Below are 19,144 nucleotides of genomic sequence, written 5' to 3'. Positions count from 1 at the left end.
GTGCCAATCTATCCTGGATTGGTTATAGCCTTGCAACATTTGTCAACATGTCGTGATCTTCCAGGAGCTCTATCATGTGTATCAAGGGCCTACATTATTATATACATTTTAAAATACTTACACATACATTGCAGTTTGCAGCACAAAAACATAGGGGCAACACTCCTAGATGCTCACCTGGTTGAATAAACAGTATACTGCACTGACTAAAGGTATTTTAAACCAATTTCAATGGTTTCTGGAAGACAGGGCAGCATGTAGAATCATACTAACATAATCATAAAACTTCAAACAAACAAACAAAAAAAATACCTATTTTGGGGGGCAACCCCCCCCCCCCCATCACCCCCAGCCTGTATAGCTCCTCAGACACCAATTTTTGTAATGTCTTGGACAAACATTGGTACATCACGACTGATTAAGGTTGTTATGGTTTGAAAAAAAAAGTTCGTTTTTTTGGATTTTTTAAAAATCGCTCGATATTGCTTAAGCCTTTTTGATTAATGACAGTTATATACAAGTACACATTCGCATAAATAAATACAAACAATCACCAGACATTTGAACACAAATAATAAAACAATTTCGGAAGTGTACGAAGTTTGGTAGTACGGCTTCTTCTTCTTCCTGATCGGCATCACCCGCTACCATATATATGAACCCCCTTCCTCTATATATAAACCCGAATTGTTTTGTATTTATTTATGCGAATGTGTACTTGTATATAACTGTCATTAATTTAAAAAGGCTTCGGCACTATTGAGCGATTTTTTTTTTTTTACTCCAAAAAAACGAACTTTTTTTTTTTTCAATTATTTTTTAATTTTTGCCTAAAACACTCCCAGGCACTCATTGATGAACCTCTGAAAGTTCACTGCCAGCCAGATCAGGCCAGTTCAGCCGTTGGCGAGACGTGTCCTGACCTGCTGCCACAGAGACACCCTTTCAATTCCAACCATTTAAGCCTCGCGATGTTCATGCATTGGGGATGGCTCAGATTGGTCACGTGACCCGCATCTGTGTCACGACCTGTATTCTATTGTCTTGTCGATTTCTCCATGGTCTTTCTCCTGTGTTGTGCCTGGGGCCCAATCAGGTTTAGTTTGATAAGGACATTCCATATGCACGGTATCTGGGACACGTATTTCTTTGTCAATAACACTGCTGTATAAAATGTTCCTGTTTTCCTTGTTCTCGCCTCCCCGTTTATCTAATACATACATGAATCCACCTGGGTCTCATTTGAGTTATTCGAGTTACCCCGATCAGTAACACTGTTCGGTTTTATCAGTCCTCTAAAGCCTAAAGGACAGATTTAGCGGGATGATTAGCATCCATTTCAAACTCTCCGCCATTGGGCGTAACGAATCACTCTCATCTCTGTGTGGGGAGACAAACAGCACGTCTCTCGTTCGACCCTGGAAGTAACAAATTGAGCTATTTCAAGGTGCATACAGGCCCTCACTACGACTCGGTGCAATTAGGCCGATTGGCCAATGCGGCTGCTGTATATGTATATATATGTATATTTTTTGTTTGGACTATTTACCCCACATATCTACTACGTAGTCCTTTTTATAGCTAGTAAACGACTTTTTTCATTTAAAATGGCCACTGTACTGTAAGACAGATTGCCCTCTGGTGTGGACTTCAGCATGCTTAATATATAACTTGGACTGAGGAAATTTATTTTATTTTCTGAGGTGGGGATAGGGAATCTCACCTCACCTTTCAAAAAGGCCATCATCTCATACCTTACTCGAAACCAGGACTACAAGATGATATAATAGTGTTCAATGTTCATCAGTATGTTGTTCGAATGGAATAGACAGGACACTGTGCCCATGCTACATCAAACATTAACAAGTTTACCAAACTTTGAATAGTTATAGCACTTTTTGAAGTTGGCCAAAAAAACAATTGATGCTGATTCTTGCAGTCAATGTGTCACTATCGAGTGGGTGCAAAATAAACCAGGTCAGAACAAAAATAATAACCATCTTCAAATTGATATAATCATGAAACAGCCCCAGTAGAAAACGTGTGCAATACTTAAGGCAGGATTTTAATTGCATATTAATGTAGGTTAGTTAAAGTATGAGAAAACTGTAATTAAGTTAATCATGAAACTCAAGTGATTATCAAAAGTTACGTCTTCATCAACTATGAGTGTAGGCGGATATATATATAACCACCTTTAGAGGCCATTTTTCCCCGCGAAGCGGGGGTTGGCCTTTTTCGGGAACCGTGGTTGTTGTTGTTTTTCGGTCCCCTTGAGGGAGTGTAGGCGGATAATTGCTGCAAAATTATTTACTCGCAAACATCTTACAAGGCACATGTGCACACACCATTTATTAGCCGCATCGCAGACGCTGGTCATAGAGTGCCCTCTGCTGTTGTTGTTGTTCTTCTTGTTCTTCTTGTTCTTCTTGTTCTTGCAGAGAAGACAAAACCTCAAAGCTCCACCCATTCTGGGAACCATAGCTCCACCCATTCTGGGAGAGGCTTCATATAAACAAATATCCACCATTTTATTAACTCGCATAGCTTTGAGGCCTGTTTTGTAGGCCCGTGGTGTCTTCCTCTCTCACACAGTTTTATTTCAAATCAAATTCGATATATCATTTCATTTTTCACAGTCGCTAACATAGTTTTAGACTCGGTTGAAAAAAAACGGGAAGAAAATCTGATGAAAGTTGCCCTTTATAGAACGAAATGAATTCTCAAAGGCCTGTAACTTCAAGTCCATTGAGATTTTTTTTTTTTTAATCGCGGCATGGTCAGTCATACACCGCCCGAAATAAGAGACGGGAAAATGCCGAGATATATATATTTTGTTTAAATCGCGGCATGCTCAGTCATACACCGCCCGAAATAAGAGACGGGAAAATGCCGAGATATATATATTTTGTTTAAATCACGGCATGGTCAGTCATACACCGCCCGAAATAACAGACGGGAAAATGCCGAGATATATTAAAAATTCATCCATTTGATGACAATCGTCACGATGAAATATTTAATTTATACGTCGTCACAATAATGTGGAGAGAGGAGCATAGCTTCGTTCACGTGTCGCCACACACGGGAAATTGCCGATATATATATTTTTTAAATCGCGGCATGGTCAGTCATACACCGCCTGAAATAACAGACGGGAAAATGCCGAGATATATTAAAAATTCGTCGCCACACACGGGAAATTGCCGAGATATATTTTCACTTTGCACAAAAATAACATCAAGTAATCGAATCAATAGGAATGTCCTGTGCCTATAACATCGATGTTATAGGCACAGCTGCATCTAGGCATTGTGTAACATCGACGCGGCTTTTGTTTTAATTAAAACTTTTTGTACTTGTTAATTTAAAAATGCAAAAGACTCCAAAATTCATAAACCACACAGACACACAGCCCACACAACACAGGGTTGTCTTGCCCATTCAAGAAATAATTCAAACAGTTCTAATAAACTCTTAACTCTATACCTCTCAACAGTATTCTTTGAGTCCTGATTTAACGATATTACTATTCAACAAAATAATTAACATCGATTTTAAAATGTTCTGCATCTATTAATAAAAGGAGAAGTGTCCGTCCATCCATGTGTGTATCCATCATGCTTCCAGTAATACAAAAATTGAAAGCTAATATTTTTGATTCACTTGGAACAAACATTTGTGTCTGTTTAATCATAAAGACCCCCAATTTAAAAGTCTGTCTTTATGGTATTGAAGAGGAGGAAGAAGAGGAAGGAGTAGGAGCTTGATGCAGTGGTTCCAACAGTAATATTTATTATTCTATGACAGCAGGCACTCTTTAGCACCGTGGTTCTTAACCTGGGTTCGACCGAACCCCAGGGGTTCAGTGAGCCAGTCTCAGGGGTTCGGCGGAGGTCCTCCGAAACGCATTGCAATTTTTTTTTTTCTTTTGTATCAATTTTGAATCTATGTGTAATTACGCTTATTATTAATATTATTATTATTTTGCTTTGCTTTGCAATGTCAAGTTGAGCAACTCCAGCCTAGCACCAGCAAAACTACAGGAACACTTCAAAAAACTGCACGGTGAGGGGCAGTTCAAAGACGCAACGCTGAATGAATTCAAATTGAAGAGAGTCCGATTCGATGCAAGTGCTACCTTGCCTACTCTCGGCTTCGTTTCAATTGACAAACCGATCCTCACCATGTCGTATGAAGTTGCGTACCTGATCGCAAAGCAGGGCAAACCGCACACCATTGGCGAGACACTCATCAAACCAGCCGTGTTGAAGATGGCCAACATCATGCTGGGAAACACTGCTGAAAACAAGTTGTCTCTCGTTCCACTCTCAAATGACACCATTAGATGCAGAATCGATGACATGAGTGACGACATCCTCGCCCAGGTAGTTGCAGATTTAGTCGCGAGCCCGAAGAAATTCAGCCTTCAACTCGACGAGACCACCGACGTTTCGAATTTGAGCCACCTCATCTTATTTGTGCGTTATGTCAAAGGAGACGAGATCAAGGTTAGACTTTCTGTTCTGCAAGCCTCTCACAACAACGACCAAGGCAGCTGACGTGAAGAAGCTTGTGGACGACTTCTTCAGAAGCAACGGCCTCTCGTGGAACATGGTGTCTGCAGTTTGCTCGGACAGTGCTCCAGCCATGCTGGGATGCAACTCCAGTTTTGGATCGCTGGTGAAGGCCGATGCACCACACATCATCGTCACGCACTGCGTCCTGCACAGACACGCACTGGCATCAAAAATCCTGCCTCCAAAACTGGCCAATGTTCTGAAAATCGTCGTTGAAACTGTGAATTACGTGTGAAGCCGTGCTCTGAATCTACGCATCTTCAAAGAGCTGTGAAATGAAATCGGCATTGAATTCGAAGTCCTTCTCCACCACTCTAACGTTCGATGGTTATCACGAGGGTAGGTAGTGAGCCGTGTTTTTGCCTTGCGTGTAGAATTAGCCCTGTTTTTTGCGAGAACACCAGCATTGCCATGCAACGCACTTCCAAGAGTCAGAGTTCATCCTCGCCTTAGCGTACTTGGCTGACATCTTCGACGCACTCAATCATCTCAATTGCCAGATGCAGGGCGGTGGAGTGAATGTCATCGAATCTGAAGAAAAGCTGAGCACTTTCCGAAAGAAGTTACCGTTGTGGAGGCGGCGAACAGAGAACGACAACTTCGTGAACTTTTCCCTACTGGACGAGTGCGTGAGCGGGATCGAAGATGAGTCTGAAGTTGGAGGCACTGCTGTACCAGGGGAGCTGAAGCAAGTGATTGCCACGCACTTGGATGAGCTGGGAAGGTCATTCGATGGCTACTTCCCCGACCAAGAGCAATACCCAGCATGGGTGCGGCAGCCGTTTACTTTCGACGTTGCAACGGCAGATGTCAACGACCAATACCTCGACGACCTCATCGAACTTCAGCAGAGCCAGACTCAACAACAACTCTTCAGCACAACAACGCTCTCAACGTTTAGGTGCTGCCAAATGGAAGGGTATCCTCACATCGCTAAAATTGCACTTGAGATCCTCACGCCGTTCGTTACAACGTATCTCTGCGAGAATGCGTTTTCGAAACTGGTTGACATTAAAACAAAGAAAAGGAGCAGGCTTGCATGCAAAAATGATTTGAGGGTGGCCCTTGCCAAAACAAAACCACTCATTTCCCAGATCGTCTCCCGAAAAGAAGAACAGAAAACGCATTAAGATGCATTTCTTCTTAATTTTAATTTTTTGGTCAAATTTGAGGGGTTCCGCGAGTGTTCGGTGGGTTTCGTTGGGGTTCGGCGTCTTTAAAAAGGTTAAGAACCACTGTTCTAGCAGGACACGAAAGGAGCACACAAAAGTACATGTAGTAATACTTCTCTAAGCAATAGAAAAATATATAAAAGTACACAGAAGGAACACACAAGCAACAACAATCACAACCACAACTGTGTTAAAAAATAGCCTTTTTCACTTCATTTTACATCCTCATTGAGATTCACAGAGTGACGATGCAATATGTTTGTAAAGTACAACATGCTGCATTTTGATTAAATTTGTTGTGTTTATTCTTACGTGCTTGATTATTTCCGAGTTTGCGGTTGTAGTTGTTGGTGGTGAATTGCCGGATCTTTAGGGATTGCTGGGAAGGGATGATGATGTAAGCGAAAGGGGATTGTGGGAGAGATGAGAGGGACGCCAGCCATCTTGACGGTATCAGAGATATGCTGGTGGATCCGTGCCTCAAATAAACGGCCTTGTTCATAACGATCAGTACCATTGTTTAGCATTTATTGAGCGAAACAACATTGGTGACAAGGATGGCGGAATTTTCGATTACCTCACCGGCGCCATTTTTGGCTTTACCCGGTGAACACCGGCGCCATTTTTTGGCTTTACCCGGTGAACCACCCGTTCCATGGCCTAGGTGGTTGCCGTCCTTTCATACCGACCTGCTTGCAATGAATCTGCAAGACGAGGAGGATTCATGGAGATGGGCTTTGCTGATACACTGCCTGGGCATGGAGGGTCAACACATTTTCTTGACGCTGGGTCCTGCACCCACCTATGCAGCAGCCAATGCCGTGCTTGCTGCGCATTTCGGAGCCACTCGGAGCACCTTCATTCAATGGTTCAAATTCCGACAAGGCCAGAGGCCCAGTGAGTCAATTCTCCAATACATTTATACATTGAGAGAATTAGCACTTCCTTATAAATTTTGTGCACTTCTCGATGAGATGATTAGAGATCAACTGATCGAGAAAACATTGAGTGTACAAGTGAGGGAGAGACTTTTGCTCGAATCTGATGACATAACCTTGACTCAACCCATAAAGATAGCCAGTCAAGTGAAAGCAGCTTACCACAGTGCACAAAAACTTATCAGAACACTCTCACCTGCCACAGCTACAGACTGCGCAGTTCAGGGAATTCGGCAAACTCTCACACCAGATGCCACTGAGCTCACAGTACAACATACGCAGCAGCACCCCACACGTTCTACACTGCATTGCTGAAACTGTGGGTCCACTAGGCACGAGTCCAGCCAGGGCTGCTAATTGCCCTGCCCGAGGCCAACGGTGCAGAAATTGTGGAAAATGTAACCACTTTGCCATGTGATGTCACCACCTCAACACAAGCAACCGTTCAACCACAGACCTCGTATACTGCACCAGCCAAAATCTATTCTGTCCTATCAACTTCATCAAATTTTAAAACGTGTTGTCTTTCTCAATGACATGTGCATACCTCTGCTCCCGGACACAGGTGCCAAGGTCTCTCCTGAATTTGGAAATGTTCAGACGATATTTTTCTGACATGACCCTGCAACAGTCCTCTCCCACCCTCACTGGTTACAGACATGCCGAAATTGACGTAATGGGCACATTACAGCTGTCAGTACGTCATGGTGTCCAGTCTCTTTTGGTTCACGAGTTATCAAGTGACCACTATATTCGTCATGTGTGTGCTTCTGTCTGTGTGTGTGTCTGTGTGTGTGTCTGTCTGTCCGCAGCATAACTACCCGATGATATCACCCGATCTTGATGAAACTTGGGTGGAAGGTTGATATCATGATGTAGTTGTGTCCTGCCGAGAGTGGGTGTATTGCGCCCATTGTGGCTAAAGCCACGCCCGAAAAAGAGTTCTTTTTAGGGGTAATCGATTTCAAGCTACATCTTCTCCGAGGAGTTTGGTGGAATCTGACAAGGGTTTCGATATTTGGTTCGGCCAATGTCATGTGTCTCGCCCCACGTAGCTCAATTTTTCATTTTTATTTTTATCTTTATTTTTTTCATTAATATTATTTTATTTTTTTCATTTCATTTTTCACCGAATTTTCGGTATTGTGTAGCTGACGAACCTCATGACTGTTTAAACATTATTTTCTATCTCATTTTAAGGTCAGTAACCTTCGTTTTGACATTTCCGGGCCTGGCCTGTCTGGGCCTGTTTCGGTTATAGTCCATCCTTTGTCATTGAATGCCGCTCGCTTGAGAACCATAGTCGTCTCCTGACTTGTCTAAGTTTACATTCTACATTACAAAAAAGGGTGATAATTGAATGGGCCTCGACCTGTTTACTTCTTTTGGGTCTTTCTTGATGGATTATAGTGGCACGGCCATATTGCACGTGTCCTCCCCCTGGCGGCAAACAATGGCCTGCACGCTTTGATGGCTTAGGCATCCTCTCTGCATTTGTTCACCAAACCAAAGTAAATCCTGCTGTGGCTCCGGTTATTCAGCCACCACGCCGCATTCCCCTTGCCTTGTGGGACCAGGCCGCGACTAAATTGAATGTCCTCTTGGAGACTGGCATAATAGAGCCTATCAATGCATCCCCCTGGATTTCCAACCTCGTTATAGCAAATAAAAGTCCAGGGGACATTGAGTTTGTGTAGACTTGCGTGCGGTGAACATAGCAATTATTCCTGACAAATATCTGCTTCCAACAGCTGAAGACCTGTTTCTACGGCTCTACGGTCTTTTGGAAGTTGGACTTACGCCAAGGTTATCGCCAAGTTCCCCTTGCTTCAGACAGGAGGGACCTTACGGCTTTTGTGACTCATACCGGAGTTTTTTGTTTCACCCGTATGCCGTTTGGCTTATGCTATACACCCAGCTGTTTTAAAAAGATGTCATCCATCTTCGCTGGCATCCCGGGCATGTCCTTGTGCTTAGATGACATTGTGGTACATGGTCCCAACACCTCAGTACATGATGAACGCTTGGTCCAAGTGCTCCAGAAACTTGCTCAGCACAACTTAACACTGAATGGCGACAAATGTGTTTTTGCGGTACCCAAAATAGAATTTGTGGGATTTAAGCTGTCCCCTCACGGGATTCCCCTCTCCAGTCCAATGTGGAAGTGATTCACAGCATCCCTGAGCCTCATTCTGTTTCTCAGCTGTCCTCCTTCCTGGGCATGGTGGCCTAATACATCCGGTTCTTGCCACAGTACTCAGCCATCACTGCACCATTACATCAGCTTCTTAGGAAGGAAGCCTCCTGGAATTAGACCCCAGCCTGTCAAGCCGCCATACACAGGTTGAAAGGTCAGCCTACTACAGCCCCTCTTCTAGCTCATTTTGACATCAACAGTGCCACATTGGTCACCTGTGATGTTTCGGCCATGGCGTAGGGGGCTGTTTTGTCCCAGGTGCAGGATGGCATGGAGAAACCCATAGCTTTTGCATCCTGTGCCTTGAGTCCCACGGAGCAAAAATATTCCATAGGAGAGAGAGAGAGGCATTGGCCTGCGTATGGGTATGCGAACACTGGCATCTGTACCTGTATAGTCAGCCCTTTACTCTCAGAACAGATGACCAGGCACTCAAGGCTTTGATGTCCACATCAGGCACGGAACACAAGCCACTCTAATTGTACAGGTGGTCGGACCGACCCCAGCAGTACAATTTCCAGCTTCAGTTCACCCCCTGGACGTCACAATACTGTGGCGGACCACTTATCCAGATCAGTTATGGGTGCTCACACCTGTTCTGAACCAGAAGACACAGAGCAGGATCTAATACAACTGTTGCATGGCCACTACATGATGTGGTGTCCCTTCCAGAGCTCCAGCGGGCATCTAAGGAGGACTCTCTTCTCGGTACCCTGCTTTCCTACATTAAAGACGGATGGCCAGCCAGAGTAGCAGATGAACTGACATCGTTTTCCAGGGTGAAGGACGAGCTATCCTGTTGGAACGATTTTTGTGTGGCACGAGGACACCGCACAGTGGTGCAAAGCATGCTGCATGCACGGGTGTTGAGTATGGCTCACGAGGGTCACTTGGGTGTGGTAAAGGTCAAGCAACGTTTCCTTGACCTGGTGTGGTGGCTTGGCATTGACCATGACATTGAGACATTGGTAAAGGATTGTACTGCTTGTTTGATCAGTGGCAAAGCTGGACAGCCCGTATCGCCTCCATTGCAGCCAGTTCCCTGGCCGTCTCACCCCTGGGAACACCTACAACTAGACATTTGTGGAGAAATTTGGGGTGCCCCTCACCATCAATGTTATCTGCTGGTCGCATATTATCTACATTCCAAGTGGCCTGAGGTTGGTCCTGTGGGATCAGTTACCTCCCAGAACATTATCCACATCCTAGACACACTGATAGCTCATTGACAGGTGCCACAGGTCATTACGGTACCACAGATAATGGCCCACAGTTCATTTCAGCTGAGGACCACGTGTCTTAGCAGCAATGGAATTAAACACATCTGCACGGCCGTATACCACCCACAGGCCAATGGAGGGGTGGAAAGGTTTAACCAATCCCTCAAGTATGGAATTCGAGCGCACCTAGCTCAAGGTTGTGCGTTTCAAATAGCCCTATTACAGACCCTCATGCACTACAGGGCAATTAAGAGCACCACCACAGGTGCCTCACCAGCAAAGATAATGACAGGACGTGAGCTATTGCTGCCGATGCACAAGTTTCGAGCCACGGGGTCTTGCTCCCCCTCACCGGCTGCCAGCATTGCCGTACAACTGAGCCAGCAGCATATGAAGCAACACTTTGACATTGTGCACAGATCAAGGCCACCTGCGATACAGGTTCATGACTGGGTCAGAGTTAAATATCCTCATCGGAAAAACAAGATGCAGTCATTCTGGTCCTCCACACTTCGTCTGAGCCGACAGCTTGGACCAGTGACTTTCCAGCTTCAGGATGGGTCTGAGTGGCACCTCAGCAGACTATGGAAAGTGGAGGCCCCTGTGACCCAGCCTTTGATAACATATAGCCAGCTGGGAGTTGGTACGTGCCCCACCAATACAGGTGATACGGCTGATATAGAAAAAGGGCTTGAACCTGTGGGAGCACTGCCATGGCCTCAGAGAGCCTGCCAGCGGCCCAGCCGTTTTCAGGATTTTGTGACCTCATTCCATACCTGAACTTGGTGGGAGAAGGGAGAAAATGTTGTGTTCATTCTTACATGCTTGATTATTTCCGAGTTAGCGGTTGTGGTTGTTGTTGTTGTTGTTCTTAAATTGCCGGATGTTTAGGGATTGCTGGGAAGGGATGATGATGTAAGCGGAAGGGGATTGTGGGAGAGATGAGAGGGACGCCATCTTGACGGTGTCGAAGATATGCTGGTGGATCCGTGCGTCGAATAAACGGTCTTGCTCATAACGATCAGTGCCATTGTTTCGCATTTATTTAGTGACACAACAAAATCCATCAGCGAAGTGATGGCTTGACATGCCTAGTGGTAAATAAAAGGAGCCACACAAAATGGTACTTTGAGCTCCAACCAAGAGATAAGAAAAATATTTGTACAGAGCATCACAACATTTATTCAATGGCCTCCACATCACTGTTTCCTCTGCCCCTAATTGTTCTCAGTATGTTTTGTCCTTTCCATGTAGTGTTTTTTTCAACAGATGGCAGGCCAATGTGTACTCGTATCCTGGCAGGATTTCAAATTCCTGTTTCGTAACTGCACTCCCAACTCCCCATACACCTTTAAGTTTCCCCAGTAGACAAATCTATAGATCTAAGTATAGCATGGAACGGAATCCTTACTGCCCACAAGTGAGTGCAACCAGGCATTACAGCTTTCCCTTGCAAAGGAACACAATGTCGATCTGAAACTAAAATGACCCTTTCACTTTTGCCAGTTTTGAGAATGCATAACAAGTTCCCATTGCTCATCAATGCCTGGCAAGGGTGGATCAAAGGAAACATGGCCCTACGTGAGTTGATTGTGATTGGCTGGTCAACTAGTCAACATGAATTTAATTGCAGATATCAACAATCGTGTCAGGATATCACCAATAATTCAACATTTTCCAAATATGACGAAGGCAATTTCACTTTCGACTGGTGGCATGCTTCATAAGGGAGTGCACATTATTGGGAATGTACCACATGGCCATTTTAGTTGGATTACATTGTACAGGTAATCACACCCAGAACTAAATGGTATTTATAGAATACTTGCCCTGCGCAGTCAACTTGTTGCGAGACAACTCTTCTGTTGTTAAACATTTTTTTTCTTTGATCCAACATGGCTGCCAGACCACGTGAGCGATCACATCATAAAATTATATTCTCTAATATAATTGCTGCATAGATCACACGCAATACATTTCAAACTGATCAGACAAAGCGTTGTCCCTTTCGAATTATGACGTCATAATTATGGCACCAATGACGTCATCGTTAACACCTATTCCCCACATGGAGTTCTTTACAATGAGCCATGTTTCAATTTTTTCCATGCAGCGGTTTTGGAGATATAGAGGTGCAACATTTTTCGTTTTTTCCAAGATGGCGCCTATACCACATAACCTATGACGTCATGATTATCATTAAAATATTCTACATGAGGAGGCGCTCTTGCGGTGAAAATTTCGTGCCCATCAGAACAACAGTTGCTGAAAAAAAAAATTCACAATGATCGGATAAGTGTTGTACTTTTTGAATTATGACGTCAAAACAAAGGCACCGATGACATCATCATTAGCATATCTTATTACCCAAGGGGAGTGCGTGACAATAAGCCATGTTTCAATTTTTTCCATGGAGCGGTTTCGGTGTTATCGAGGTGCAACCTTTTTTGCTTTTTTTCCAATTATGGCATCTGTACCACGTGACCTATGACGTTATAATTATCATTTAAAAATTCTACAGGAGGAGCCGCACATATTCTGAAAATTTCGTGTCCATCGGACCAACGGTTGTCGAGAAAATGAATTTTAAAAATGCAGACACGCACGTATGGCACACGTACGGCACACGTACGCAACCGAATGCCTAACCCTGCATTTTCGCTTAGCGAGCACAGGGTAATGATAAGGCTCCGCAGCAAGATGGAAAATCTTCAATTTTCCCTCTATATTACAAAATAATAAATAAATAAATGGTACAGAAGGGCAGACTAATATGTGACCCTTCCGATCATAAAGATTCCTATTCTGACAACATTATTTTATTGTAACATTTTGTGGTGGGCAATAACATTATCTGTGAAGAGTGATAGTTCATCAGCACAGAAAAAACATCGACATTGTTTGCAAGTTTAGCCTGCTTGCAACTCACCCCCGACAGAGAGGTCAGAAAACTTCAATGGAAGTTCAGCCGGATGTTTGCCAGAAGAGCTCAGGATGTCGGGCAAAGCATTACGTCTGCCACTACGTCCTGAAGCAGCAAAGTCAGAAACTATTGGCTCCATGTGCGTCATGGCAGCACTGGACACACATCAGGACACCTGTGTAGAGAAGTAATGGAACATGGGGTCGATGCAGGATACTAAAGAAGTTTTGATATGCACCTACGCATTGATTCAGGTTTGTCGCTTTTTTATCTGTGACAATTTGGGTTATTTATGGTAAAGAAATGATACTGATGAAAATATAGATGGATTGTTTTCAAAATACTTCAAACTATGCATGGTATGCCCATGGTATAGAGCTAAAACTATGTGTTCTATGACCAGTGCTTCAAATGAACTACAATATTATGTTTATATATACAGTGCATTCAGAAAGTATTCAGACCCCTTCACTTTTTCACATTTTGTTATGTTGCAGCCTTATGCTGAAATCGTTTAAATTCATTTTTTCCCTCATCAATCCACACTCAATACCCCATAATGACAAAGAGGAAACAGGATTTTAGAAAGTTTTGCAAATTTATTAAAAAGAAAAAACTGAAATATCACATTTACATAAGTATTCAGACCCTTTGCTATGACACTTGAAATTTAGCTCAGGTGCCTCCCATTTCTCTTGATCATCTTTGAGATGTTTCTACACCTTGATTGGAGTCCACCTGTGGTAAACTCAATATATTGGACATGATTTGGAAAGGCACACACCTGTCTACATAAGGTCTCACAGCTGACAATGCATATCAGAGCATAAACCATGAGGTCGAAGGAACTGCTTGCAGAGCTCAGAGACAGGATTGTGTCGAGGCACAGATCTGGGGAAGCCTGCAAAAAATTCCAGCTGCATTGAAGGTTCCCAAGAGCACAGTGGCCTCCATAATTCTTAAATGGAAGAAGTTTGGAACAACCAGGACTCTTCCTAGAGCTGGCCGCCCGGCCAAACCGAGCAATCGAGGGAGAAGGGCCTTGGTAATAGAGGTGACCAAGAACCCGATGGTCACTCTGGGTGAGCTCCAGAGATCCTGTGTGGAGATGGGAGAAACTTCCAGAAGGACAATCATCACTGCAACACTCCATCGATCTGGGCTTTATGGCAGAGTGGCCAGACGTAAGGCTCTCCTCAATGAAAGACAAATGAAAGCCCACCGAATCTTGTTTCTCACAGTCTGAGAGTCATTTAGGTGCTTTTTTGCAAACTCCAAGCGGGCTTTCATGTGTCTCCAACGGGCAAACTTCAAGCGGGCTTTCATGTGTTTCAAGACCACCTTGGCATACACGGATTACACGACACTGCTGGTAACCCCCTTCAGTCGTAAAAGCTGATGTGCCGTTGCATCTCTAGATCAACATGGATTGCAAAAATATTTTGCATGTGTTGTAACAACATGAAATGGAACACTTTTAGTGCCCAGACAGAAAATGTGCTGGAAATGTGTATTTTGATGCACCCTAATATATTGTTGCAGTTTTGAGTTTTGTACAACAAAGGTTGAATTCCCCCCTCATAGTTAGTCACATTACAACATGTAGCCTCGCGATAGTTCAGTTATCTCTTAGTATTTGTGAGCATAGTCCTTTTCCTGTGTTAGTTTTGCGTTGAGTAGAATAATGAGAGTAGGTCCTTTTCGTTGCTTCTATTGCCTTATGCCACCTTACGCCTCCTTATGCGCCTTTGGCTTTTTGGCGCGAATTAACACGAGGCAGGCCTGGCAAATCAAGCAGGGACCGAATGAGGGCAGCAGAGAAGCTGATGGTAAGCGTGAGCTGCCAATCATGGCGCAAAGGGAGTGGCTGCGGCAATGCGTCACAAGGCGTGGTTGGAACGTTCGAGAGGGCTCAGGGCGCGGCAATAAAACCCGTTGCGCGAAGCCCCCACGAAGTTCGGTGAGTTATGAGTTTGAGGAGAGGTGAGCTTGTGCATTGAGTTATTGGAGAGGCGTGTGTTGATGAGTGTTGTACAAGAGAAAAGACGCGCATGAACTAGGTATAAGCGCTGGTATCAAAGTGGACGCTCGGTTGAGCTTGAGACAGAGCCTCTATTGGGTTACACGAGTGATAGCGTGCTGGTTACTAAACGCGCTGTGGAACGGCCCAGCCGTGCTGAGAGATGCGTACATTTCCCTCCTGCCTCATCTGCCCCTTTGTTTGAGAGACGCGCTACAAGGGTCCTTTCCACCACCTGCTTGCCTTCATGGCGGGACGTGCTGTGACCGTGGAGAGCCACGCCGGGCGACGCCGCCGTTCCTGGACGACCAAGGCAGCGCGTGAACATCATCCTGCCTGCATTTCCCCTTTGTGAGTGTGATCGGGCCCGTGTCTGGGTATTAAGCATAAGACTGATTAAGTTCTGCTCGGTGTCTGCTTTCTACCAACTTGTACATACTTGTGTAAATAATAATTAAATCCTGCTATTCCTTTATTCGACCATCTCATGTTTTCCATCATTGACTAAGCGTGGTACGAATAGAACCGCTCTAATCGGGTTCCAATATTAACAGTAACTGCAAGGACCACATGGTACACAATCCGCTCGGTGTACCCAAATTACACGTGGCTTGTGCGAGGCTTGGTTCCCCGCTTCTGTGGTGGTGCAGGTATTTAGGTACGTGCGAGACTGGTCCCGGAACCTACCTTGCGTTTGCCTGGAAGGGGCGTTTCAAGTCTCGGTTACGCCGGCCCAGAAAGAACAAGGGGCTTAATCTCCCCTTGGTAAGGGTAGGAAGGGCGGCGGAAAACCGTAACAACCATAACAAAACCCAGGAGTGGGGATTTGGAACCCTGGACAAAATTTTTGGACACCAAAATTCTCGAAATTACGAGCGACCGAAATTTAGTTATTAAATCCTAAATTTTGTATTCGTACCATGGCTAGCCAAGACGGTCGAATGTCGGTGGGGGTAGAAGACGAGGTAGAGGGAGAATTGATGACCCAGGACCCACAGGAAGGGTTGGTAGAAAAGGAGGAAATTGATGAGGGGGTGGTAGCTGGCGAAGAAAATGGCGACGCCTCGCACGTGGCGGCAGAAGCTGAGCCCGCGATGCCAGAGTACATGCGATTATTTATGGTCCAGATAATGGCAAAAATGGACGCCCAAAGTGATAAATACAACTGGGAAATGGAAAAAATAGGGGAGGACATTGGGCGCGGGTTGAGCGAGGAGGGTCGCAATGGGGCACGACGAGGTGACGCGGTGTGAGGAACGCGTGGGGAGCGAGCTTTGGCAGAGCGCAGCTAATTTGACTGGGGCTATAGAAATCGCGACGCGGGGTGTAAAAAAGCCGACGGTCGCCGAATTGGAAAAGAAAATTTTATTGGCACCGGCCATCGTCGAAGAAAAAGAAATAATTCAAATTGAAGAAATGATTGAAACCGAAGAGACAGTAGATTCGGGAAATGAATCGCGGGAGAAAGTAATGGGATGCGCACAAAGTTTGAATTTGAACCGCGATGTCGGGCTTGCTAACTCAATGGAAAGTTTGCAGGTGCTAGCGGGAAAGGAGGACCCCAAGGTGAGAAGGAATAATGGCGCGTACGTGTTTGGCGCGAATGGGTTTTTGGCGCGCTTTGGAAAGAAACGAAACCTGGGCGGTCGTGGAAGGTCCATTGTGCGGTGTACGAGGGCGACTGGCACGCGTGTGAGAGAAAAGTGTGCACAGGAGCGCGAGTGTGAGCGAGAAAAGTGTATGATGGAATGTGTGCGGGAAGAGTGTGTAACAGGAGAGTGTGTTACAGAGAGTGTGCAGGAGTGCACACCAGAGCGTGTTGCAGGGTGTGTAAGAGAGTGCACACCCGGGGGTGTTACCGAGTGTGTAACGGAAGAGTGTGCACCAGCGTGTGCGAGAGGGTGTGCGATGATTGGGTGTGCAACAGGAGAGTGCACACCCATGGGTGTTACAGACTGTGTGCGGAAAGAGTGTGTAACGGATTGTGTGGAAGGTATGAGTGCGCCTAGGTGTGCAGGTGCGAGTACGGTGTGCGAGGGAGAATGCACAGCAGAGAATGTGGAAGGAGAGTGTGCGGTGGCAGAGTGTATTGGAGGCGCAGGGATGCCTAGGTGTGCGAGTGCGGAGTGGGTCGCGAGTGGTGAGAATGCGGCTCAAGCATCGACCCGGGGTAGCGTTTAGCTCGACGGATAGCCGACGTGAGCCCTCGGTGAGTTGTGTGCAGCGGAGACCGGCCGGGATCGGTGGCGCGGCGGTTTCACAAGGACCGCCGTGCACGACCCGTGCCGGCCCCCGCCCTGTATGGTTGGTGCCGCGCCGTGGCGGTAAAGGCGAGGTTCAAGGGGAGGTAGGAGATTTCGGAGCTGCGCACCTTGGCAAGTGCGGTTCTCCGACCGTGGGTGGTTGGGCCATCGTGCGTGGGACCGCGAGGCCCTGCGCCGAGATGGGCCCCTGCACCTCGGCCCATCCATGCCTCCTCCTTTGGATCAAAAATGCCGGACGGACCCAACATACAGGAGACAAACCAACCGAATGGATTGCTCGGCCTTTCGAAGCCGAGCTGTGACGACGCGGACATATTCCCACACAAAGAGGCTCGAGTGTAGTGGACGAATGAGAGGAGTGTACCCTACATGGAGGAATGGTAGTGTTACCATTCCTCACACCAGGGCCCATGAGCATTAGATTAGGGGGGTGGCAGTGACAGGCACATGGGGGGCCAGCGATGGTTACCTCCATGGGGCACCGAAGCTAGCAGAGGGAGAGCGAGGATAATGTTAGGGAACTTCAAGACTGTAGAAGACATGAGAGTTAAGTCGTGACATTGTACCTATAGTGGGGACGTAGGTAGCTTAGATGGTTGATAATGACGAAGGGAGTGCATAGTGTAAAGGGAAGACGGGGAAGCATGAGTCTTAGGGGAAAAGCAGTAACATAGATGATGCTGTGTGTGTGAGGAATTGTTGTTGAGAATAAATGGAATTGGTTTGAGGAGTGAGAACAAAAGGTGTATGGGAAAAGGTGTGTGAGCACAAAAGGTGTGCGAGATAAAAGGTATGCGAGATAAATGGTGTGTGAGAATATTTGTGGTGGAATGCTCGGTGTGGAATAAAAGGTGTGGAATGCATGGTGCGAAGGATTGAATGAGGGAAGAGTGGAACCCATTCGCGAAAGCCCAGGGGCATAGTGTAAAGCTATCTGGACGGCTTAGGCAAAATTTGTATGGATATTGACACCTGTGGTGCAGGTAGTGGCAAAGTAGTGCTTTGGAGGGTGCATGAGTCAGTGAATGGCTGGGCGTGTGGCTTAATTGGTGCATATGGTTATTGGGGCACTCCGCCACTGGTAGTTTGTTGGCCAGGTGAGGCCGCAGGTAGGCTCTGGGAGCCAGTTAGGGTAGTTGCGAGTTGTTGAGTGGGGCCCGAGGATCCCAGGAGAGGATCCGGGTTGCCCAATGCCAAGGTGGGCATCAGGGGGTAAAGTTCCAGGAGGGGACTTTCCCAGTTAGTTAGTCGCAGGAGCAGGTAAGCTCGGGTGGCGACTTCAGTGGCGGAGGTGCGCAGGTAGTTGGACCTGCTAGTGGAGCCACACGACCCAGCCCCGAAATTGTGCAAAGGCACAGAGTGAAAATTTGAGGGAGTGATACCCAAATTTCAGGGGCACCGCAGAGTGGGCAATGGGAATTCAGGTTTTTAGAACCACATAGTTTAAAGAAGGCCGATTGGCAGGGTATGACACCGGGTAGGTTAAAAGTAAATGTCAGTTGTGTAGTTAGGATGAGAAACCCCCTTCGCATCATCCATAGCCATGCACCAAGGAGGACGAAGCTCCACACCAAGACTCAGTGAACTGTTTGAGTGTAAGACGCATCATGATGTAATCAGACATTGTGTTGTTCCATTCCTTCCTTCCTGGGAGGGATTGGAGAGACGAATTTGCTATCGAGGGGGATATGGGAGACAAGAAGTAGAGACGAAATTGTAAATACAAGGAAGGGCTAGGGAAATGTAAGCCGACGATGGGGGGTACGGACGGCTAGGGACGAGCCTGCTCTGCTCGCTCTTCCGCGCCCCTTGTGCTGCATTACCTTGTTT

The 19,144-nt window shown here is 45.9% G+C and overlaps 1 protein-coding gene across 1 annotated transcript in view; it reads right to left on the bottom strand.

Annotated features, from left to right (window-relative positions):
• Positions 1 to 19,144, bottom strand: part of LOC137423938 (cAMP-dependent protein kinase inhibitor alpha-like) — a 91,600-nt gene that overhangs the window by 31,166 nt on the left and 41,290 nt on the right. Inside the window, exon 2 of the mRNA XM_068111464.2 lies at positions 13,037 to 13,205. Within this exon, the coding sequence (XP_067967565.1) occupies positions 13,037 to 13,178 (142 nt within the window). The 5' untranslated portion in view covers positions 13,179 to 13,205. The remainder of the gene's footprint in view (positions 1 to 13,036; positions 13,206 to 19,144) is intronic.

The sequence above is a fragment of the Myxine glutinosa genome, chromosome 3 (genome assembly GCF_964187855.1).
Source record: "Myxine glutinosa chromosome 3, kmMyxGlut1.1, whole genome shotgun sequence".
Classification (NCBI taxonomy): domain Eukaryota; kingdom Metazoa; phylum Chordata; class Myxini; order Myxiniformes; family Myxinidae; genus Myxine; species Myxine glutinosa.
This window is presented reverse-complemented; position numbering and strand designations above follow the sequence as displayed.